Below are 25,094 nucleotides of genomic sequence, written 5' to 3' on the forward strand. Positions count from 1 at the left end.
TCCTGTACGATGAGGAATTAATGAGAAATTACATAGCACTGTGGATGTGATGTGTCAGCTGTATTAGTATTAGTACCGGTGATCCAAGGAAGGTGGTCATCATTTCACACACACACAAACACAAACACAAACACACACACACACACACACACACACACACACACACACACATACACACTTCTGCCATAGGAACGTAGGTATTTATTACTCTAGGTTATATTCAGAGCACCATCTAGGATCATCAGAAACACTTTTTTTGGAACTTGGTTTCAAGGAAGTGTGCCTGCCGATGGTCGGTCGCGACTAAGACACCGATCAGGAGAACGTTATGCGAAGCCATAGCCTACAATGACTGTACAGCTGTTGAGTGAATAACGAAAAGTGTACCATATATTCAGAACATCATCCGACGCATTCAAAATGGCTCTGAGCACTATGGGACTTAACTTCTGAGGTCATCAGTCCCCTGGAACTTAGATCTACTTAAACCTAACTAACCTAAGGACATCACACACATCCATGCCCGAGGCAGGATTCGAACCTGCGACCGTAGCGGTCACGCGGTTCCAGACTGTAGCGCTTAGAACCGCTCGGCCACACTGGCCGGCTCCGACGCATTCTTTTACCATTCCTACAACTGGGTAAAACCCAGGGACACACTTTCCGTGTTATCTGATGAAATTTACAACATGACTATGAACTTCCCTCGCATTCACGATCATCATACCTAGTCTTCTTGAACACAGTCGGCGTCTCGGTCGGTCTGTACTGTTGATAACATATACTTATTAACTGTGAAAATAGGTGAAAGAAGCGTTGTAAACTGTCTACCAAGAAGGCATCCTACACGTCAACTCTATGCCAAATTCGGGCTTGAACTGGGAATCTTGCCTTCGAGAATAATGCTCTCACTGTCTGAATTTCACTATCTGATCAAAGGTAGCCGATACCACTGTGTAATGCGGAACTGACAACTACATGTCACGAGAAGTGGACACACTATAAAAGGAGGTGGGGAGTACTGTGTTATCTGTTGAGAAACAGTAGCAGCTCTGATCAGCACAGCTCTGTGACGTGGACGAGTCATTGGACATAACCTAAGTAACAGATCCATCAGGGAAAGTTTAGTCCTCCTAAAGCTTCCCAAGTTGACAGTTTCTGCTGTGGTTGTGATGTGCCAACGCTAACTAACAGTTACATCAACACCAGGTAGACATCATCTACTGACGGACAGGAACAGTTAAGCATTGCAGAGGGTGGTTGTAAAAAATGCGTGAAAGCAACGGAAGGAATAACTCGTAAGTATCAAAGTTCTATCAGCAGTCCAGCTATCACTATGAAGTGCGTAAGGACTTAAAAAGAACAGGATAGAATGGTAGATCAGATCCTCATAAGACACATTTTTCTGTAGTCAATGCTAAGCTGTGTTTGAGATGGAGTAAATAGCGACTAGACAGTAAATGGCAGGAATCGAGTCATTTGGAGCGGTGAGTCACGGTATACCCTCTAGAAATACGATGGAAGGGTTTGGGTTTGGCGAATGTCGGAAGGACAAATGGTTCAAATGGCTCTGAGCACTATGGGACTTAACTTCTGAGGTCATCAGTCCCCTAGAACTTAGAACTAGTTAAACCTAACTAACCTAAGGACATCACACACATCCATGCCCGAGGCAGGATTCGAACGTGCGACCGTAGCGGTCGCGCGGTTCCTGACTGTAGCGCCTAGAACCGCTCGGCCATTTCGGCCGGCTCGGAAGGACATTACATGCCATCACGTGTAATGCCAACAGTAAAGTACAGACGAGTTGTTGTTAAGGGATGGTTAGGGTATTTCTCTTACTGCACTTAAGAAAACGTTAAATGCTGAGGGATATGAACACACTTTACAACACTGTGTATAGCGTTCTAAGATGATGACTTTCTGTATCAACCTGACAATCCACCCTGTCATATAGCAGCATCTATGAGGCAATCATTTGTGGTCGATAACATTCTCGAATGGACTGACCTGCCCAGAATCCCTACCTTAACCAATTGTACACCTTTGGGATGAGTTAGAACTGACATTTCTCTCCAGGACCAGCTTCCATCGTCACTACCTTCTCCGATTGCGGATGTCGAGGAAGAATGGACTGCCACTTCTCCACAGACAATTAGACATCTCACTGAAAGTGTCTCCAGCAGAGCTGAAGCCAACATAAAGGCGAAGGGAGGAAACATCTCATATTAATGTCCGCTAATAGGTATCCGGATGTTTCTGACTAATAGTATGTACACGCCTGGCCATGATGTGTCCTCAACTTCATTCCTGCCAGTAGCTCTCCCCTGCTTTCTAAGTTTCACAAACACTCTACTTCATGCCTTGCCTGACTGTCACTCCTGCACGAAACATGTTGCGAAGAAGTGACTTACCCACAGCCTAGGAGATGTTTCCTGTGTAGTGGAGTCACGATATAGGGCTCTTCAGGACTAATCTCACGTTTTAGGATGTAATTTCTACAGCAATTTCTTCAGTGCAACATTGTGTACTGGTTCATAGAGAGTAGACTGAAACTTTTTGGGCATCGAGCGAGGTGGCGTCGGACACTGGGCTGTCATATGGGGTAGCAGCTAATTATTCCCTTGTCTTGCCAATCATATTTAACTTTTTCATAGATTCCCTAAAAGCAGGGCGGGTTAGCCGCACGGTCTATGGCGCTTTGCCAGGGTTCGCGCTGCTCCCCCCATCGAAGGTTCGAGTCCTCCCTCGGGAATCGGTGTGCTTGTTGTTCTTAGTGTAAGTTAGTTTAAGTTAGATTAAGTAGTGCGTACGCCTAGGGACCGACGACCTCAGCAGTTTCGTCCCACAGGAACTTACCACAAATTCCATAGTTTCCGTAAATCGGATAAGGCATATGACGATAGACTTCGTTTGTAAAAACACGGGTGATTCTTTCCGCCAATCTGAGCTTGTACTTCATCGCCAATGATTTTATCGTCAACGGACTTGCTAAACGCTTATATTCCTTGCTTCTTTACAAATAATAAGCTGTAAAATTGCAAATGTGTTTTAGTAGATCGGACAGAGCGATTGTCTTATTAGAAAAATAACTTCTACTCAAGAACAACAGAAATATCCATTGAACGACACTGGATGGAACGCACCATTTTCTGAAATCGAAATTGGTATTCAGTTGATATTTGGTCCCACAGATAACAGTCACAATTAAATTTATGGTATGAAACGTGTCATTTGCATAAAAATTACATATATTTATTTTCTTTAAGGATTTGTGTTAATACATACAGGTCATTCGCAAGTTTGGAATCGTCTTAAGTAGAATTATTAACGTTGTGTGGCTTGCGTGCTGCGTCGATTACAAGTAGCAAGCTAACAGTGAACAACAGGTTGCTACTTTAACCAGTATATCTTTCTTATATGGGCAGCGGGTCACTACGTAGACGCAGAATTTTGTAGCTGTGGAGTTCACACGTTTCTGAGAAAACTGGTGATTCATTAGAGCGTAGTGAACGTAATACATTCTTACATCATCGTATTTCTTAGATTAAACAATACTCTTAAGCTCAACTGAAGTCAATGGTTGATAAAAAATTTAATATGCGGAGAAACTTACTGCGTGGCTGATGTCAGTATTCAACATCGGTCAAACGAATTTCCACCGCAACGAAATTTGAGTACGACACGAAATTCGAGTTATTTGTTGATTGCCATGAGTATGTAAGTTAGGGACTACGCTAAAATATATATCAAGACCGTTAAATGAATATATGTAAAATGTATTCCTTCTGTTTTTCTTAAGCGTTTTTCTCAACTGTGACAAGTTCTCATAATTCTGAGCAACCACCCAGCAACGGTTTGGCAATAATTTTGTATTAATTCTGTAGCTGTATGCCCATTATTGCAATAAAAATGTCAGTGTCCCTAAGAGGGGAGACTTGGTGTGCATCAGCTTGTCACTTGAGCTGTTCTTTCTGTGCGTATTCGTGTTTTAAATGCATTTCTATTGTGTTTCTGAAGTTAAGATAGGGAGGCATTCCGATTATTGCAAAGATTAGTGTAGAAAATTACTTTAAGTACACGCTAAGATTGGTTATTCTATCAATCGTCGCCAATAATACACTGTGGTTATTCGCGTCGGGCATGTATAACTTCCCTGTCTCACAAGCCACAGCACAAAGCCGTAAGCTAAAACTGCAAATCAGATAGACTTACTAACATACGTAGAATTCACAAAAGGTGATAGTCATTCATGTGTAGAAGTACAAACAACGAGAAACTTCACCAATAATTTATTGTTCTAGTTTTAGATTGTAAATTTACAAAATCTGCAAATAGAATTTGTCGAGGAAACCTGTTATATTCTTCGGAGAAAAGTTATCGTTATTTGCTATTTCAGAATAAAATGCAGCTACATCTCAAGTAAAAAATGTCACGACTAAAACACAAGATACATTAACCGATAGAATTCAGAGTTTCTGCTTTATTTTTGATGAAGAGTACTTAAGTTTTAAGAAATTCTGATGCATAACTGTTTATTAAATTACCTTAATTGATTATGGACGTATACAAAACTCAGTGACAGTAAAACGAGATTTTAGATATTCATATAATTATATAATTATTACAATAAGTTATTTTGTTTTCAGTTGTTACCTACATGAAACAGACAACTAGTTTCGAATGCGTAATCATCCGTCTTCAGATGTGTCGTCGAATATGTTCAACAGCACATTCTAATAGCCATAAACATTAGCATAAGCAAAATTTATAAAGAAAATATGGCTATGGAAGACAAATACTATTAAGAATACTTACATGTAATCGTTTTGTTCAACTTTTACATCTGCATGGATACTCGGCAAATCACAGTGCCTGGCATAGGGTTTATCGGAGCACTTTCGCAATAATTCTCTATTATTTCAATCTCGAAGAGCACGCGGAAAAAACTAACACTTATATCTTTTCGTGTCAGCTCTGATTTCCCTTATTTTATTATGATGATCGTTTCTTCCTACATACATCGAAGTCAAGAAAATATTTTCGCATTTCGAGGAGAAAGTTGGTGATTGAAATTTCGTGAGAAGATTCCACCGCAACGAAAAACGCCTTTGTTTTAATGATGTTCACCTCAAATTCTGTATCATTTCAGTGACACAATAATACAAAACGTGCTACTCTTCTTTATTCTTTCTCGATGTTTTCCGTTAATCCTGTGTGGTAAGTATCCCACAACGCGCAGCAGTGCTTTCAAAGAGGACGGACAAGCGTAGTGTAGGGAGTCTCTTTAGGAAATCTGTCACATTTTCTATGTGTCCTGCCAATAACACGTAGTCTTTGGTTTGCCTTCCCCACAACATTTTCTGTGTGCTATTTCAAATTTAAGTTATTCTTAATAGTAATTCCTAGGTATTTAGTTGAATTTACGGCCTTCATATTGGACAGATTTATCATATAACTCAAGTTTACCGAATTCCTTTTTTTTGTTAAATAACGGAGAAAGCTCCATAAGAAGAAATTGAAAAAGACATGTTTTTGGTCACTGAGTAGATTACAGTGTGTTGTGTGATAGTATACGCATACACCTAAATGTTAAAGGTGATTCATTTTCATGGTCATCTTAGCAACATGGAGAAACTGTAACTACCTTCTATGCCTTTCACTCCGTGGCCGTTTCCAGCACTTTAGTTGGAAATATTTTATTTATTATTATTACTTTTTAGCTGTACCTCTATACCGATGTTGCATATGTAGAAGGAAGTACACTTGATACATGTGAGCATGTAAATCCGTTTTTTCCTTTTGTTTTAGATATTCCACGCGGCGTTGGATATTGGGAATGATCATGTTGCATACTTTGTCACTGGTGTTCAGTTAGACTTGGAATCCATTGATCTGAATAGATTCGCAAACTGTTGATATATATTCCCTAAGACGAAAGAACATAGCTAACCTAGTTAATAAGTTGCAAGTCTTTCAGATACCTCTATCAATTGCATTTTCACCCCTCAACATCGCCAGCCCTTCCACAAACGCACATATAGACCCAAATATCCTTTCTTTCAGGAGTGCTGGTTCTGCAAGGTTCGCAGGAGAGCTTCTGTAAAGTTTGGAAAGTAGGAGACGAGGTAATGGCAGAAGTAAAGCTGTGAGGACGGGGCGTGAGTCGTTCTTGGGTAGCTCAGATGGTAGAGCACTTGCCCGCGAAAGGCAAAGGTCCCGAGTTCGAGTCTCGGTCCGGTACACACTTTTTATTTTGCCAGGAAGTTTTACATCACCGCAGACTCCGCTGCAGAGTGAAAATCTCATTCTGCACATATAGACCAGTTTAGACTAATTATATGCAGCCAACTGGCACAAAATAAATTATGATAAATAGAGAATTATCGATTTATAGAATTGCTGGAACCGATTATATTATTTAATTACTTCAAATTCTGTGACATATTTTAGACGAGAAAAGTGGATTGTACTCATGAGTTTGTTGCGTAATTGTAACTTCTCAGAATTACCATTCAAAGTACAGGATGATTATAATTGAAGTTCAACTTTCAAACAATTGTACAAATAACACCATTGGAAAGCGGAATATTATCGGATAAGGGGGAAAACTTATGGCAGAATAACAATAAATAATTTTAATTTTAATTTTAATTTTAATTTGTGATAAGGTCTGTGGGAGCAAACTGCTGAGATCATAGGTCCTTAAGCTTACACACTACTTAATATGACTTAAACTAACTTAGGCTAAGGACAACGAGGGAGGATTCGAGCCTCCGACGGGGGGAAGCCGCGTGAACCGTGAAAAGGCGTCTCAGACTGCGGGGCTATCCCACGTGGCTTAAATAGTTACAAAATGTAGCAATAGATGGCGCTGTAAGCATCATCATTTAATAGTGGTCGACTACAAATCACGAATGAATCATACAGCATTGCCTAAGGTGTACGTTTGACGTTAAACAAACCGAGCTACTCAGTGTGCGTAGGTGTACAGGTGTGATATTGTTAGTTACGTAAGCCCATCCACCATGACAAGGTCATCTCGCATCGGATTGGAAGAATCAGTTTTTAATTATCCTGAGGCCCAAAATCGCATAAAAAGCATCACTCAGAATCAAATCGAATTATTAATTTCCGTGTCACTGGCGCAAAACATGTTGAAAATGCTGTCCACTGTCTCCTGCAACACGTTGAAATCGAGAAACAGCTTGTTCCACAACCGATCAAAGTGTTTCTGGGGTCACGTTCAGAATGTGTTGTGCAATGCGTGCCTTCAATGCAGCTAAGTTCGCAATCGGAACACTGAACACGACATCTTTCAGATAGCCCCACAGCCAGAAGTCACGCGGATTAAAATCAGGTGATCGGGACGGCCAGGATGTAGGGAAATAGCGGCTGATAATTCTAGCATTTCCGAAATGGCGCTTCAGCAGATGCATACCTGGATTTGCAACGTGCGGATGTGCGCCACCTCGCATAAAAGTGATCCCATCCACACATCCAGGTACTTCCTGTCCTATTACCTGTACCGTCACTGGTAAGCGCTACCACATCTTTCCAGCTCTCCAACAGCGCAGATGTGTGGATGGGAACATTTCCATGCAAGATGGCGCACCTCCGCACATTGCAAATCCAGTTAAGCAGCTGCTGAAGCGTCATTTCGGAAATGCTAGTATTATCAGCCGCCATTTCCCTACAGTCTGGCCGTCCCGAGCACCTGATCTTAACCCGCGTGAGTTCTGGCTGTGGGGCTATCTGAAGAAAGATGTTGTGTTCAGTGTTCCGATTGCGAACTTAGCTGCATTGAAGGCACGCATTGCGCAACACATTCTGAATGTGACCCTGGAAACACTTTGATCGGTTGTGGAACATGCTGTTTCTCGATTTCAACGTGCTGAAGGAGACAGTGTACAGCATACTGGACATTTTTTGCGCCAGTGACACGGAAATTGATAATCCGATTTGATTTTAAGTGATGCTTTTTGTGCGGTTTTTGGCCTCAGGACAAATAAGAACCGATGGCATTGATGCTTTTTATGCAGTTTTTTGCCTCAGGACAATTAAAAACTGATTCTTCCCCTCCGATGTGAGATGACCTTGCCGTGGTGGGTGGGCTTACGTAACTAACACTATCACACCTGTACACCGAGCGAGGTGGCGCAGTGGTTAGACACTGGACTCGCATTCGGGAGGACGACGGTTCAATCCCGCGTCCGGCCATTCTGATTTAGGTTTTCCGTGATTTCCCTAAATCGTTCCAGGCAAATGCCGGGATGGTTCCTTTGAAAGGGCACGGCCGACTTCCTTCCCCGTCCTTCCCTAAACCAATGAGACCGATGACCTCGCTGTCTGGTCTCCTTCCCCTAACAACCCAACCGAACCCAACCCAACACCTGTAGACCCATGCACACTGAGTAGCTCGGTTTGTTAAACGTCAAACGTACACCTTAGGCATTGTTGTATGATTCATTTGTCATTTGTAGTCGACCACTACTAAATGATGATGCTTACAGCGCCATCTATTGCTACATTTTATATCTATTTAAGCCACGTGGGGTAGCCGCGCAGTCTGAGGCGCCTTTAAACGGTTCGCGCGACTTCCCCCGTCGGAGATTCGAATCCTCCGTCGGGCATGGGTGTGTGTGTTGTCCTTAGCCTAAGTTAGTTTAAGTCAGATTAAGTAGTGTGTAAGCTTAGGGACCGATGATCTCAGCAGTTTAGTCCCATAGATCTTACCACAAATTAAAATTAAAATTGTAACTACTTATTTTTATTCTGCCGTAAGTTTTCCCATTTCTCCGACAATATTTCAGTGCAACTTGATGTCATTCGGACCAGTGGTGTTACTTCTACAGCGTTTTGAAAGTTTAACGTTAATTATAATCACCCTATATATAAATGTATTTACCACGTCGTTTCCTCTCTCGAGTCACTGAAGACACGATCGGTTATTCCGTCTGCCGGCGCGTCTCTGATGAGTACCCAGCTACAATCAGCTTACGCTGACTCACTCTACTATGACTGTTTCATCTGTTACAGCTTCGGTTTTCTTGGAGAAAGCAAAAATGTGGTTCAAATGGCTCTGAGTACTATGGGACTTAACATATGAGGTCATCAGTCCCCTAGAACTTAGAACTACTTAAACCTAACTAACCTAAGGACATCACACACATCCATGTCTGTGGCAGGATTCGAACCTGCGACCGTAGCAGTCACGCGGTTCCGGACTGAAGCGCCTAGAACCGCTAGGCCACCGCGGCCGGTAGGCGAAAGCATTCAGTAAGTTCTAAAAATACCATAGATTTCATGGAAGACATTCTAATGATAATGCAACAAGATTTACATGAAGGACATGTTACATTGCAGTATTTCACACCACTGCGCATAGTTCCTGCTACTGGTCTCGGCGGAGGTTTGAGTCCTCCCTCGGGCATGAGTGTGTGTGTTTGTCCTTAGGATATTTTAGGTTAAGTAGTGTGTATGCTTAGGGACTGATGACCTTAGCAGTTAAGTCCCATAAGATTTCACACACATTTGAACATTTTTGAGTTCTGCTAAATCCTTATACTTCGGTGCCATTGTACTTCCTAGGAAGGTAGCGGACACCTGAACAAAGAAACTCCCTTTCCCTCGTAGCTCGCGACAATGTTGGGTCCAAGGAACACTTCTCCATTATCTTGACGTCAGTGTCATGTCTAAATGTCTTATGTAGAACAAAACGTTTCATACGGTCCAGTTTTACATGAAGAACAGGGAAAAGAGCTTTGATAGATTATGCAAGTGCTTAGTTACTTATGTTGTGTGTTTTACGTTGACATTATTGTCGCGCAGAGGAACAGAATGTGCTCTTGAATGCTACAACTAACGCATCCACCACAGGCCGCGCCCTGTGCCTCTCTTTTCCACACTTCTGTTAATGCATATCCAGGCTAAAAGTACACTAAAACTGCAGCAGTACACCCTGCAGCTTTTCTCGAAGGGATATTAAACAGTTTAGCAATCGCATTGTAGATCAAAACAATATTTATTATTGGCTGATATTGATGCATCTCTCTCCCCCTCTCCCACCCATTCAACAGGATACCCTAGTACCGCCCCTCCTACCATCCCCCCCACCCCCCCTCATACACACTTAAAACTACATAGTATCTTGAAAAGTCGAGATAACGACAGATTCTCATGGCTGTTTACGTGGTTGGTTTGGTAGGGAACGATATATGTTTTCAGTGTCAATTTGTGATGCATATCTATCACGACTTTGGAGCTACTGCTGCGTATTAGGTGTTAAGGCTATCAGTATTGGTCCTTTCAGGTCTGCTATCGGTCGCAGAAGCACCAGAGGAAACGACTTTACGGCTAACTCCGTTGACGCACAAGGCGAGAGTGGACGTGCTATGGGACACGCAAGTCATTAGGGGTTGTGTTACGCAACGCCGGAGAGTCGAACGAACCAGCGCAGCGGCGGTCTCGAATCACGTGGCCGACTCACGATGTAATTACGTGCACACCACACATGCTACCACCGTGAAAATAAAAAAAAAAAAGCTTCATTCATCAAGTTCAACAGTTGACCACCATTCATTTCATCTGTTGGTTTGTGTTATATTCATGTATTGCGTAAGCGCTGTCACAGTCTGATTGCTCAGTTAAATCAAGGAGAACATTTTAAACAAAAGCTGTCGTCTTCTGTTGCACAATGTTTCTGATAGGTTACTTTCTATCAGTACGTGCAGTTTGGAAGAGGTATCCGAGTGTAAAAAGCGTCGACTACGTCTTTACTGCTTTGTATATGAATTAACACGTCGTTATCGAAGCTAATTCATGGAAATAAAATGAGATAATATTACTTGAGTATGGGGATGTTTTGCAATCTCACAATTTATCGTATTACAAGGAAAGAAAGTCTCGAATGAAGATACTACATTGCGCCACAAAACACTCTCCACATAAAACGTAATAACAACGTATTCTCAAATATCTAAAAGCATCTGTTTTCTCAGTCCCCTGCCCCCCCCCCCTTTTCCAGATATCTATCTCTCTGTTTCTGCCCCTCCCCCTCTCTCTCTCATCTCACACACACACACACACACACACACACACACACACACACACACCACACCACACCACACATTCCCTCCAGCAGACATAGCAAAACACGTTAGTTCTCACGAAACATTGGAAATTAACGCCACGTTAAACACAAGTCATACGATGAACAAGTGAGCAGCGACAACAACATAGCATCTCTCAATGCATATGAAGACATAAGTGTTAAAATCACATTTTGTGGAAAATACGTCTGAAGTAAAGTTGTGAGCGAAATTTTATAAATAACACCGTGGAAGGAGCGTACTAATAGCAGCAGAAAGAGATATCCACCACAGATACACAAGTGGATTAAAGACTCAAATACGTTAACGTACATAACCACTACCCACGAAATAGTACTACAGAATTGCAGTGAGAATTTTCTTCGTGACTACTTTGCAGACTAATGCTGTAAAAAACGACAAAAAGGGCACAAAATGCATCTATAATAATGCAGTTTCACTAGCAATGTGATTTTCAGGTGAGCACTCGAAACAAACCGGACAAAATGCACATGTTATGATTTTTCGGCCTACATGAGATAAATGATTGTAAACTTTACATTATGCTTTACAGAAGTAAACTTTGACGCACAGAAGGTGACACATAGGCTAGGTGTCGAAACATATATAGGCCAATAAAAAGAAATAAGCAGAGTTAGCGTAAGACGGATTTTCAAAACAGCCCAGATTTTAAGGTACTACTATTTTAATTTAACCTTCCAACTATTCATTGTTGTGCGCGTGGGACACGTTTCGAGGCGACGACTAACGTGTTCGTTCGGCGCGCCAGCAACGTGCGTGGAGCTCACATCGCAGCGAATAGCGTGCTCAACAAGAGCTTTCGGCCATCTCCGGCCGCCCGAGTGGCACCATGTGCCTGCCGAGGGGAGAACGGTATCGTGCTTACGTAATAAACCCACGCTGCCGTTACGTAATGTGAAGGTGACCTATCGCGGCTGTGATTGGTGAGTCAGAAAGGGTGTTGTCCTCGGTTCGGGGCCGCTTCCCCCACCACCGCCGCCAGCCGAGCGACATTGAGCAGCGCCGCACTCGGGCGCGCAGTTCGCCAAGTTCCGTGAGCGGTGACAGTTCTCTCGCGTTCTTAGCAGTGTGCTCGCAGCTTCGCTAGTGTTTGCATCACTTTGTCGTCATCTTGGATTATACGGCACAACTCCATCGCAGGACGCTTGGTAAGCATTTTCCATTCTTTTCCGTTTTGTTAGTAAATTCACGCCGTTCTTGCGTCAATTCGCCGTTTAAAAAATTTATGAAGGTTTTGTTATTAGCGAACATATCGCAACATTTCATCCATGTTTCTCATAAAGTGCATTAGTTTTCCAGAAAATTTGTCATGTGTCAGTACATCTTCACAATTGCGGTAACGAAAAAAAAAATATGCGAAGACTGTGCGCTACTGTTTCCACATTTCGTTCCTATTGTGAGGTCACACTGCACTATTTCCTTCTTTTTCATTTGCTGAATTTATTCTTCTCATATCTGATGTTTTTCTTTGTGTAACTGACAGTCTAGCGCGTGGTTAGGTAAAGTATTTGAGCGGTTGTAAGCATAACGAATGTCTCCACCCTTTAAGTAACTATACAACTCAGTGGGCTAAGCAGGTATTCTTCATGTCAGGCAGTTTTACGTAGTATTTGACTATTGTTGAAAGGTGTGTGATGATTAGGTATAGCAGTAGTGTCATCTGGATGAAATTTTGTATGGTCTGGATGACTCACGCAAGTTTGCATCATTCTTGCAGAGAAATCATTTGAGTCTGTTGAATGATGCTGACAGCGGTAGACTCCTAGGACCTCGGAAATGGCAAAATATCTGGTTCTTGTGATGTAATGAGTAAGCTTCGAGGGGATGATCAGTGTTTACGCTAAGTGACGCAAAACTTCGGTGTCGTTGGAAATCCTATGTGACAGCTGAGCTGCGGCAACGTGATAGGTTGGCGTGAGCTGAGTCTTTTGTCATCGCTCAGCTCATTGTGCAATTGTCGGTTAGAGTGAAGAGTACGTTGCTCCGGGCTTCCCAGGTTTCGCACAGGTAGCTGTTTGCCGCGTGACGTGCGCCTCACGTGGACTCCTGACGTCATGTATGTGCAATGCTATAACGGTGTGTTGCCATCCTGCACAAGTGTTTCACCTGTTGACAATTTGACATTTATAGACTATACGTCGCTGTGGTTGCACATTTTGCAGTGTAAGTAGGTTCAATAGTGCGCGAAAACGCGTGGTGGGTCGCCTTACACGATCTGCTCTTTGTTCTTGAGGCGCGTGGATAACAATGAACGATCACCTCTTTTAGACAACAGCGAACACAAATTTTGCGCTCATCTGTGTGTGCTTAATTAATTGTTGCCAAATACAAATATTTTGCAAGATAGTAAATATAAACGCTGTTTTGAACACATTATGAAGCATCATAACATTTATCAATTTGTGATACAGTTGTATGGATAGTCACTCGCAGAATTTTTTGGAATTCTCTATGGTTGGTAAACTGAGTTTTTTTAGGACATTAATAGTCTAATTTTAGTTGTCTGTTAATAATACCTGACAGTCTTTTTCATGATAATTTACTGCCCTGGACATTTTTCTTTACACATTCCGTCGTTACTGATATTAATCTCTGGCATATGAAAATGCCATTTTCGTCTGATCCAAACTATGGTTAGAGGTCTTTCTTGCGCAGGAACGTGAAACATATTTAATTAATATCATTCGACAGAATGTAGTTTCTCACGCATTTACTATGTTATTTTGTAAACAGACATACAGTTAGTTGATTTGTATCGAATCATAGGAGCTTCTGTTTTAGAAATTAAGTCACTGAATTCCGTTCTTTGTGTTATATTGGGTTTCTTAGTGAAACGTAGAAGCCACTGCGTTTCCAAGTTGCCAACGTAACACTTTCTGGCTTTGACGGATGAGCGTATTTGAGATAACTCTTTGCTAATGAATGTTGTGGAACTCGTTTCAGATGCTCTGAGGCACCGAATTATGGTGGCAGAATTTGTCGCCCGCCAAAGTGGATCGCCGATCAATGGTGAGACTCCGTCGCTAAACTGCACGATGCCAGGCAGCAACTCCTATTCCGAGCACGTGATGGTGGACTCTCCCGAGCCCGAACCGCCGTATTCGGCGGCACCAACGAATGGGACGCCCCCGAACTTTGATCTGTCGTCGCACGTCAAGCGCAAAGAGCTGTTCACGCAGCGCAAGCAGCGCGAGTTCATTCCCGACAACAAGAAGGATGAGAGCTACTGGGATAGGCGCAGACGCAATAACGAGGCGGCCAAGAGGTCACGCGAGAAGAGGCGCTTCAACGATATGATCCTCGAGACCAGGGTTGTCGAGCTCACCAAGGAGAACCACGTCCTCAAGGCCCAGCTGGCCGCCTTCAAGGACAAGTTCGGGGTTTGCGGAGAAAGTCTCATTAGCGTTGAGCAGGTAAGCATCTCAACACCTTCCCATAATACTGTTTTCTACTTTTCTTTTGCAATATTTTCCTTAAACGTACAATAGATGTCTACAAATAGAAAATCTCTGATATTTCATAAATATAACTTTATACTGGACATTTTCATGATGCACTGATATCCATTAATGATGTGATATTTTCATTACCACTTACAGAACATTTCCATCCCATATATTACTTACATAACATATGACCAGGTCTGTTATGTGTTCTACATGAGCGATCTCCATGCCTTGTACAAGGGGTTCCCTACAGATTTACGTATCAAAATTCATCTCTACGAAAATTATATTTCAGAACATCCACTGTACAGATTATGAAAAGCAGCACACTTCATATCAACGCCCCTACATCCGAGAAACAAAAGGGGGCTGAAATGAAATCCGCTGAGTTAATTCTGACGTATTAGCTCTTCTAAGTAGTTTCATATCAATCTACAGCCTTGATTTCCGCGAGAGATTCCGTTACTTTTTTATGGTAAGCGGAAGAAGGGTAGGATGGCGCTCCAGGCCAAGGGAGCGCCTGGAAGTATGTGACACGCAGCACGTCGAAGCCCGGTGGCTTGTGTAACGGGGTAGGCGCTGGCGAATTCTGCGCGGCGACCCTGTAGACGTGTTTCCTATTTCTGCGCGCTCAGATCTGTGTCATTGCCGACGTCTCTCGCAGTATGCTTAAGGCGCCACGCATATAATTTTTGTCAGGTCGGTACGGTACGTGAGGAGCGGAGGCGTCCTCGTGACTTCCGCGACCAGAAGGAGGTAAGTAGGTCACAGCCGCCTCCGCTACTCCTACAATAGCCAGCACCGTCCTCCGGGTTGACGGATTTTTCGCGAAACCTGTTCCTCTTTTTCGGACAAAGGCGTTATTTTTCTCATGAATATCTCATTTTGGCATCAGCACTATTTAATTACTTCGAGCCATTTTACTGTAATCCTCTGGCTTCCCTGGTAGCTTTTGCTTCACATACAATCAATCTCAAACTCATATTGTATAATCACACGAAGAAAAAATGAATGAAGATTGTAATTTTCTTCTATACCACCATTGGTACGCATTTTATTCCATCATTTCTGATTTGCGCCGTGTTTGGAGACGTTCATGAAGTTTTAACCGGGTTTTCTCTCTGAGAAATACGGAAAGTAAAACTGTTTGTTTCGTAGTGGGAGAAATTTGTATTATTCCGTCGTTAATATCTTTAGTTTTAGCTTGAAAATCAATTTGGTATAACGATAGTTCAAATTTTATCGCCATTACGAAGTGGTGCACTTAATTTCACTAAATTATTTCCTTTTGTCATTTGTTACGCATGTCTCCAGGGAATATATCCTGTCGTTGAAACAAATGGTACAGGCCTGTAGTGCAGAAGGAAGGCTGCATAGTTCACAGAACGTGTAACCATTTACGTTATGGACTTTGGGAAAACACAGTCTGTATGGATCAAAATTTCATATTAAACCCGCGCTCCCTTACTACCAACAACCTTCTCTCGTTCGTTTGTTTCCTAAGTCTCGAAGACTCTACTCACACGAATACAAACAATGTTTCTTATCAGAGGCCCTGGACAGGCATTCGGAGGCATTGGGGCATTGGTTTTCAAGGCCCCAAGCATCCCTTCAGGACAGGTTTTCCATGGTTTCAGTTCATGTAGCAAGTCGGATTTTCTGCGCCATCCTTGTATGTTCCGAGCTCGTTCTCTGTCCCTGAAGACTTCATCATGCGTCATTAATCTTTATTCTTCCTTGCCGCTTGTTTCCTCGGCCTCTTCCTCTAACACAGAAGCGGTTGGGGGACGGAGAGGTATGCCGACCGCAGATCGAATTTGCCAGGTGTGCCTACCAGTCTGAATGTGAATTTTAGGCAGTTTCCAACATCCCGCTAGCTGCATACGGGGCTGGTTCCCGTGTTTCCCCTCAGATACACGCTACACAACCATTTCGAACACTTTTTTACACTTGCACACAGAATTTACACTATACTGCTTATGTTCTTGGGGACTTGACCTCCGCTCTTTCGTGCTTTTGTGTCCTTACACCTTAAAGCCTTACTCAACATCGTCATTTTTCACACTCCATTTTCGTCAGCACCTATGTGACACGTCAAATTGACAGACTAATTTATTATCAACGTAGTTTTACTGCGTACTTTGAAAGGACTCAGGAGATTCCTAACATAAATTGTGTCTGTGGCAGGTGATGGCTACGCTGCCCACGACGGAGCAAGTGCTGAGCTTCACGAAGAGGCCGAAGCTGTCGTCGGCCGGGTCTGTGGGGATGCCGGTGGGGCCGCCGCTGCTGTACACGCCGGGGCCCGCCCCCGCGCCCGCCCCCACACCCTCGGCGGCACCCGCCCCCGCGCCCGCGCCCAGCCCCATCCCCACGTCGGTGATCCACCAGCCCGTCAGTGTGCAGCCACTACACCCTCTCCAGCACGCCCAGCCGCCTACGCTCGCCTTCCCGCCACCTCCACCGCCACACCACGACGCCTACCCTGAGCCCGACGCGTACCCCTACAGGTAAGCATCAGCTCCATCTCTCGCTTCCAGTTCCCCCTGAAATGGCACTTGCACTAATACCGCAACCTGCTGGAGAAAGGGTTGTAATTGACGTTCGTTACTTACCTTGACGACTGCTGGGTTGATAAGGGATCCTGGCTTTACAGAATATCTTAGTCACAGTGAGCCATCTCCAGAGGTGCAAGTATTAATTCAACGGCCAATTGAATGATGAACTGTAGGTGAAGGTCAATTCCTGACTTGGCGACTGTGCCAAAAAGTCAAAGCTTACCTAAAATCAGGGATTGGAGAAGGATTACTAAATTTAACACAAACCTATTTCAGGGTCACAGTCTCTTTCATCAATCGTTTTATCACAAAGCTGGTGGTTGGACACCTTATGCTTTGTTATTATGCAGTGTACGCAATGTACTAGATATAGAAGATAAGACATGCAATTATCTCATATCAAGCAATACTTTTTTGTTGATAATCTGTCTGTCACTGTATCTCTCCCTATCTCTCTTTGTGTATGTATATACGCGCGTGCGAGCTCGGGCGCGCTCGTGTGTGTGTGTGTGTGTGTGTGTGTGTGTGTGTGTGTGTGTGTGTCGATTTGCAGGTGGACTTACAGGTGGGCAGGTTTACTTAAAGGTGGTATTATAACAATGTAATATAATTTAAAGGAATTAGAGATCACCTTTTGTCATTTGAGTATTTTACAAGCGTAAACGTCAAGATTCTTCAACACCGAACCTCAATGAGCCAGACTCGCATTCTAGATGCGGAGGATTCAAATACTCTCTTGCCTTCTATACTTTGATTTCAATAAATCGAGTCATGCGAAAGCAGGCATAGTCCCGTTGAGCCACTGCCGCTTTCCCTCCCCATCTTGAAATTCTCGACCTTTTACTCCGTCTCAATCTGTCTTAAGAGTCGCTGGGCCGTTAAACTCAAACGCTTAGTCAATTCTCTGAACTCAGCGTCGTTCTCTATGAAGATCACATAATTTTTTTGTGCTCCAGTCACCGTAAGAATCACACTTGTATCTGTTGATATCAATACTGAGCCAGTTAAACTATGTATGCGTAGGAGAATATAATGAGTCAGCAATGAATCTAACGCTAAGTTTTCAGGACCTTTCTGAGATTCCTCCGTTTCAGTACAGCACACACATTATAGATAAGAGTATTTAAGTGTCGGAGGGGGCGTTGTAAAGGGGATGGATTTTTTATCGGTTGGGTTCCAGGTATCAGTGAGAGGGTTTTGGGGAGCACCTGTTATACCAGTCAGGGTAATGAGTTGATCTGGTTCCCGTGGGCTGCGGATGAAAGCCGGCCCTGCTACTCGATATCGAGTCCGCCATCTCCGAACTGATACGCCCGCCGCGAACGAGGACCTCGCACGTGGGAGGAGGGGAAGAAAGTCGGTGAGAGAATGTGGCTTTCTGGGTTAGGAGGTCGGCTTTCTCCGCGCCGGGAGCGCTGCACTCGGCCGGACGCGAAAGCTGCGCCCGACTTCGGCAGTCACACGCGCGCCCGTTTGAAAAACCACCCCGCCTCCGGGTCATTAACCGTGAAATTAAAAGGACACTGCGCGCGGTGCTGCAGCGTCAGCACTCTGCAATGTGTATGTATATTAATGCTGAGGACGTATTATTCGAAACAGCGAGAACCGACTGCCCCAGCGTGAAGAATTTGGGACACATACCGATTAGGCAGATATTTCTTCGCAAATAAATAGTTATTTAAGGGAGAAGTAATAGACGCCAAAGAAAGATACAGACAACGTGGAACAAAGGCGAGGAAGAGTTGGAGTGGGAAAGTTATTCTTCTCTGACGTAGCTTTTTGTTCGATCCCACCAACAGCAACTTCTGTACGCTTAAGAATACTGTTTTGTAGAAAGCTAGTAACAAACGAGATGTAACTTTCAACCTAGTTTGTGGCACACGCAATATTCAAGCGCCTGCCGATGTGGATGTAATCCTCTTTCAGCAGGGACGCTAGTGCACAGGCAATGGTGCACTCCGTCTGTATTTCAGGCCTGTAGGGAGACATCTGGAGCAAGGAAGACGGTGCAACGTTTTTGTGCCTGAGAAGCTGTGATCACTTCTGACAATAGCAGGACTTTGCTAGTAGCGTCGCGCAGTGCTTTTGTGTTTCATTCTGAGAGCAACTTTCGAAGACATACTCTCAACGACTACGCCCTAGTGGCATTGTTTTTCATTTTGGTCTAATTCGTGCGTCAAGTTAAGTCTGTGAGGTTTAATATTATCACAATTTTCACTTGCAACAGTGTATCTAGTCCTTCAGTTATGGCTTCAAGTAAAATCTGATACAGAGTAAGTTTTTAAGGAAACCAAACAGCTAAGGTCTTCTCCCCCCCCCCCCCCCCCCCCACACACACACACCAGGCTAGAAGCAGTATAACCAATCTGTAAATTCTGTGTTCAGGTGTGAGAAAGTGTACTAAATGTCTACGTTTTGCGTATCTGAGGCTTAACATGGGAACCACCCCTGCAATCATTCACATAGTGGAACGTGGGAAACTTCCTAAAAACCATATCCAGGGTGGGCGGCGCATCGACCTCCCGTCGATCCGGTGCCGGCATACCTCCCCGTCCTGGGGGCGGTCGCGTTAATACGCGAGACTACTCGGCCGATTGAATAAACTTTGATATCTATTTGTCGAATTTTCGTTCAGAGCAAATGATCGCTCAATGACATTTATAGAATGCCTCGTTGGGGTAGCAATTCAACTGTCAAGGTATGTTAGTAATTCCATATACACAGAAAAGGCCGCCCTTGAGCATTCATTTTCCCAGTCTGCTCATCAAAGAGCGTCCCCAGCGGTTGGGATGAGGGGGTATGGACAGCCTCTGACCCCAAGATATATCTTCACACACAGGCCAAACTAGTAATACGTGGTTCCATACCCCACCCCCTAAAACATATCTTAGTTAGTATCCTAGACAAGCTCCTGTCTACACTGGCGTTATTTTATTTAAACATTTTCGGTACATAAGTACCTTTGAGAGGCGGCCTTGTGCTGACTTGTTCAAACAGCTTGTACAGTTTTCTTCAAACTAGTACATTACATAACATTTGTTCATTACATAAAATTGTTTCGGATCATTACATCATATGATGATTTCGTTTGGGTGTGTCGGTATCTTCCCGCTCTACGAGCACCACACGGAGGACAATTTTGTCAGGTAATTCGTTTCCATTTCGTAAGCGTCAACTATAATAAGGGATAGAAATTTCGCTGGACCTACCCCCGTGCAAGAGCAATAGAACCTTGAATCGAGGAGAAAGGGGGAATGGTGAAAGGAATGTACGTGGAAAATGGTGATGGCAGCGCGAGCCCCTTTCACCGCGGCAGGTATCTGCGTGACCTCGAACGCGGAGTCAGTGGCCGCCAGAAGAAAGTGCGACTTTCGCCGCAACGCTCTTCCGCGGCTGTCGCAGCATTGTGCGGAACGGGAACGCTTACCTCCCCTCTCTCCATCTTTACGGCTCTTGTCCCCTTCCTTTCTCTCCTCCTTCAACGAATATGTAAAAACGACCACTGATCTACAAAATATGGTGGTACGACCTTTTTACGGCCACAAATATTGCACAACCTGGTTATTCCAATACACAGGGCTCAAATGAAAATATTATTACTGTTCGAAATTACCTTCAATAACGTAATGCAAGTCGCCAGGGTGCATTCAGCTGTTTCAGAAAGGTACAACGATACATTATCTTAACGCAATGAAGCTTCGGTTCCGAATAATAGAAATAATCTAGAACAACAGTTGTTAAAAACATTTATTATAGAACTAATTTATGACTGAGACACTAAGGAAATTTATTTTCTTGTGAATGGACCTCATTATGCCTGTAAAGTGTGTGGTAACTTTAGTTCGTGGTCTCGAATAATCTGCAGATATTTACTCTGCATCAACATATGCTACGTTGTGACAGAGTGCGTTCGCGTGAATCGAGACAGAACATCGGTAAAGATACAGAACGCAAATTTGGAAACAACGTATCGTCTCGATCTTGAACAAAGTTTTCCCTCTCTTCCAAAGAGTAAGTACTGGAGGGCAACCTTTTCTGCATGAAATTTGCAATGTTGTGGTTTATCGGGCAACTTTTTAACATACAACCACAGGCACTTTCGACAATACTTTAACGGGTGGTTTCACAAAAATTGGTACATACAAACTAGGATTAAAAATCCATGACTAGAGCATATCGTAGTAGTAAATCACCTTCCGCTAAAGACATTAACTTCGTAACCAGTTTTAGTGTACGCATCTGATGATAGTCACAGCGTCTCGAAACCTGCTATGGCACAAAAAAAAAAAATACTGTTGTGATTATTTGTGCCAGACTACAGTCTCCTACAATAATCTTTTATTGAAGGGTAGCCACAACGTTCATTGGATCCTTTGTGAGTAAAATAAAATATTCTGTTGTATGTTCCTGTCCATGCTAGCTTCATATACAGTCTTTAATTTGATGAAGAAATTTCTGGGAATGTACGTCTGGTGCACAGCATTTTGTGGTAGTGAATCACGGACTGTGGGAAATTAGAAATGAAGAGAATCGAAGCGTGGTACTGTAGAAGGATGTTGAAAATTAGATGGACTGATAAGAAAATAAATGAAGTTCTTCGCAGAATCGGCGAAGAAAGGAACGTCAGACAAACACGGATAAGAAGGACGGCCAGGATCATAGCATGTGTGTTAAGACACTGGGAAACAACTCCAATGGTACTAGAGAGAGTTGTAGGGGGTAAATGCTGTGGGAATCGACAAGGATTGGACTACATCCAACAGATACCTGAGGGCGTAATATTTGAGTGATATTCTGAGATGAAGAGCTTGTCACAGGATAGAAATTTGTAGCAGGCCGCATCAAACCAGTCAGAAGACAGTTACTGAAAAAAGTGTTCCATAACTGTCCACAGCTATATAGATAATTTGATATTTACTTTCACAATGTCAATCGGTTATTACACCTAAAGTAAGAGAGAGAGAGAGAGAGCGAGAGAGAGAGAGAGAGAGAGAGAGAGAGAGAGAGAGAGCTACTGTAATCCAGATTCGAGCACAAACTGTCAACAAACATTACTTTTGCTAACAACGTAATCGTGTTGTAAAAACTCTACGTGCGACGTATGTAACGAAGGCGCTTTTGTTTTCAGCTTCCAGCTGCCATCGCTGCACCCGCCACATCCGCAGTTCGAGACGTCGCCGGTGCTGAACCTGAGCCGCACGGCGCGCAGCCGCGCGCAAAGCCCGTACGAACTTTCGAGCGGCGACGAATCTGCGTCGGCCCCCGGCCCGCTGCCGCTACCGCTGACGCTGACGGTGTCCGCAAGCAACAGCCTGCCGCACAAGCTGCGCCACAAGAGCCACCTGGGCGACAAGGATGCGGCCACGACGCTGCTGTCGCTGCAGAACATCAAGACGGAGCCGGCGGCGCGCGCGTCGCCCCCCTGGGACGCGGAGGGCAGCAGCGACGAGCGCGACTCGGGCATCTCCCTGGGCGGGCCCGCCGACTGGGCGGCGGCCGCGGCTTCCAGCGCGACGGCAGTGCCCGTGGGGCTGCCGCCCCCGCAGGACGACGCGCAGCTCAAGTCCGAGCTGGCCCGGCTTGCCTCCGAGGTTGCCAACATCAAGAGCCTGCTCACCGGCACAAAGCCCACTGCGCAAGCCGCGGCCGGCGAGCAGTGATGTCGCCGCAGTCGGCCGCCTGGTTTCCCACTAGACTGCCCATTGGCCGGCTGTTATCCTGGTAGGACGCCTAGGGCGTCACTGTGTGGACCCACCCAGTTGGGATCCGTAACTCTTCCTCGCACGTCAAGTGTGGCCTCAGTGGCGTAATGTGTCTGAGAAGAAATCCGTCAGCATCCCCGCTTTAGTGTAGGCGAAGATACAGACGTAAACGTTCCATCAACCAGACTGCGCATCTGCTCGTTTAGGGCGCCAGTACATCTCCGTCGTTCACGAAATTGCGCCCGTTTTTCCCGCAAGAAATCAGGGTGAATCGACATATTTATTTTCCTTCAGTAATATTATCTAACAAGAACACTAAAAATTGAAAAGGATGTCCTTGCAGTCCCGGTTCCAGACTTTTGTAGACGATGGGATTACAATTTTCTATGACGATTTACATTACTTGTACAGATACACTGACCTGTGCATGTTATGCAACCAGCTCGTGCATTTACCTATCCACTCCCAGGCCTCGCCAAAACCACTCCATATCACAGAACATATCTGCCCTTATTCGCTCATCCTGTCATCTCCAAACGTGGCGCTTGTTGCGGAGTAAGGCATCCATTCGTTAGATATCTTATGTTAAACGGGCTGTAATGTCATTTAACTGCTGTAACACCAGATGTTGGAGAGTCTGGAATGATATTTATGAACAATCTTGACCCCTTTTTTATGTCATCTCAAGTCAACAATGTACTGAGACACAAAACAAACTACAAATGGGGTCCATACTAACATGAGGTTGCCTCGACGAGTTCCTTCAACCAAAGAAAGTGGACATACTTAGTAAACGTCAATCTGTAGTAATCAGAAGAGGCAGCAAATAAGGCGGCTACGACGCACGTGTCTGTATTTGTAATACAAATTTAATGTTCTGCACTTTCTGTTTATATCGAATTGAACTATTTTCACACAAACAGAAAGTCATAATTCTGGCTATGATCTCAGTTTTCTCAGCCGATTACGACGATTTTATGTACTAAATAGAAAATCCAAATGATACTTGAATAAGTGCTAGAATTGTTAATGATACAATCAGTACATCTCATCAAAGGGAACTTTAATTGTGACTGAAAATGTAAGAACTCTTGTATTTTTAACTTAAATAAGGGTTGATGTGTTAGAATGCCTCAGCCATCAGTTTAAAGCAGTAATTGTTACAAATACTTTTTTATGCAACTGCTGTTAAATTTTTCAACAATATTGGTGTCATATTTTCTGAAAAATTGTACTTCCTGCTCGTTAAACTGTCATTTATTCTGCAATGTACTTCCATATAATTTTCGTGAAGTGCTGTACACTTCTTTGCCTTAAATTCTTGTAGAGGAGTAACTTACTACTTTCAGAAGTATCTGACTGATTATGTTTATTAGGTATTTATTTTTTCTTCCTCTTAAGACTGGAGCTTTTTACTATGTCTTGCAGTGTTAGTTTTTACAGTTTTGTAAAGTAATGTAACTTATGTATCTCATAAAACTAGCTAAGAACTTACTGAATTCTCAAGGACATTGTGGAACATTTTCACAGTGCTGTGTTTGTTCTGTACTCTGTGATTGGCCGTGCACTTCTGTGGACTAAAGATGTAGTGCATACATAATGCGGCCAGAGAGCTGACGATTAGTGTACAATGATGTTGCCAAAGGAGGCAACGTTCACATTGTATCATAGCTGTTCGTGAAAAAGTTGTTAAATATTTATTGTCGTATTTAATTGCTGTTGACGTGTAGAAAGACTGTTGGTGGTTTGGATCGTGCATAGCATTAGTTTGTGATTGCAAAATACTGAATGCTATTTTCCTCTTATTTTTATACTTGGATTATTTTAATATCTCAGGTTTCTGTTTCCTGTAAATACGTCCATCCTGCTAAAATTATCTGCCTTAAGAAAGCTGTGAATTGTTCAATCAAATTCAAACACTGTCATTTGCGCAAATATCTTATTGCTGTACCTTCTGCCCTTAAACTGATTAGAAGTATGTATTTTATGAATGTACTGGAATAAACAGAGTTTGCTTTTTGTCATATACTACCTGTATTATTCATTTCAATCTTTATTATATCCTCATTACGAGAAATGTTACGAATCTAAATGAAAGGCAGTGAAAATGTCAGAAAGGGTTTGTAAATATTGTTAATGAGATTCAACCAAATCGTGACATCAGCTTACATTGATAAGATGATTCTCTGTGATATATTGTATCATGCTGCAACATTGGCTCTATAGTGAAATCTGCAGTCACCACACAGTAAAATC

General features: G+C 43.4%; 1 protein-coding gene across 1 annotated transcript; it reads left to right on the forward strand.

Moving 5' to 3' along the window:
• Positions 1-12,151: 12,151 nt before the first annotated feature.
• LOC124721455 (nuclear factor interleukin-3-regulated protein) lies at positions 12,152-24,866 on the forward strand. The gene is made up of 4 exons (XM_047246440.1): positions 12,152-12,280; positions 14,076-14,545; positions 16,766-17,088; positions 22,265-24,866. Exons 2-4 carry the CDS (start codon positions 14,096-14,098, stop codon positions 22,794-22,796), a joined length of 1,305 nt encoding a protein of 434 aa, XP_047102396.1. The 5' UTR covers positions 12,152-12,280; positions 14,076-14,095; the 3' UTR covers positions 22,797-24,866.
• Positions 24,867-25,094: the final 228 nt, after the last annotated feature.

Source organism: Schistocerca piceifrons, chromosome X, assembly GCF_021461385.2.
Source record: "Schistocerca piceifrons isolate TAMUIC-IGC-003096 chromosome X, iqSchPice1.1, whole genome shotgun sequence".
NCBI classification, from domain to species: Eukaryota; Metazoa; Arthropoda; class Insecta; order Orthoptera; family Acrididae; genus Schistocerca; species Schistocerca piceifrons.

What these genes read in the sequence shown, in the direction of transcription:
- LOC124721455 (XM_047246440.1), top strand. Translation starts at nt 14,096, where the DNA reads ATGGTGGCAGAATTTGTCGCCCGCCAAAGTGGATCGCCGATCAATGGT. An exon ending in GTCTCATTAGCGTTGAGCAG is followed by an intron (nt 14,546 to 16,765) that starts GTAAGCATCTCA and finishes TGTCTGTGGCAG; the next exon opens with GTGATGGCTACGCTGCCCAC. An exon ending in CCCGACGCGTACCCCTACAG is followed by an intron (nt 17,089 to 22,264) that starts GTAAGCATCAGC and finishes TTTTGTTTTCAG; the next exon opens with CTTCCAGCTGCCATCGCTGC.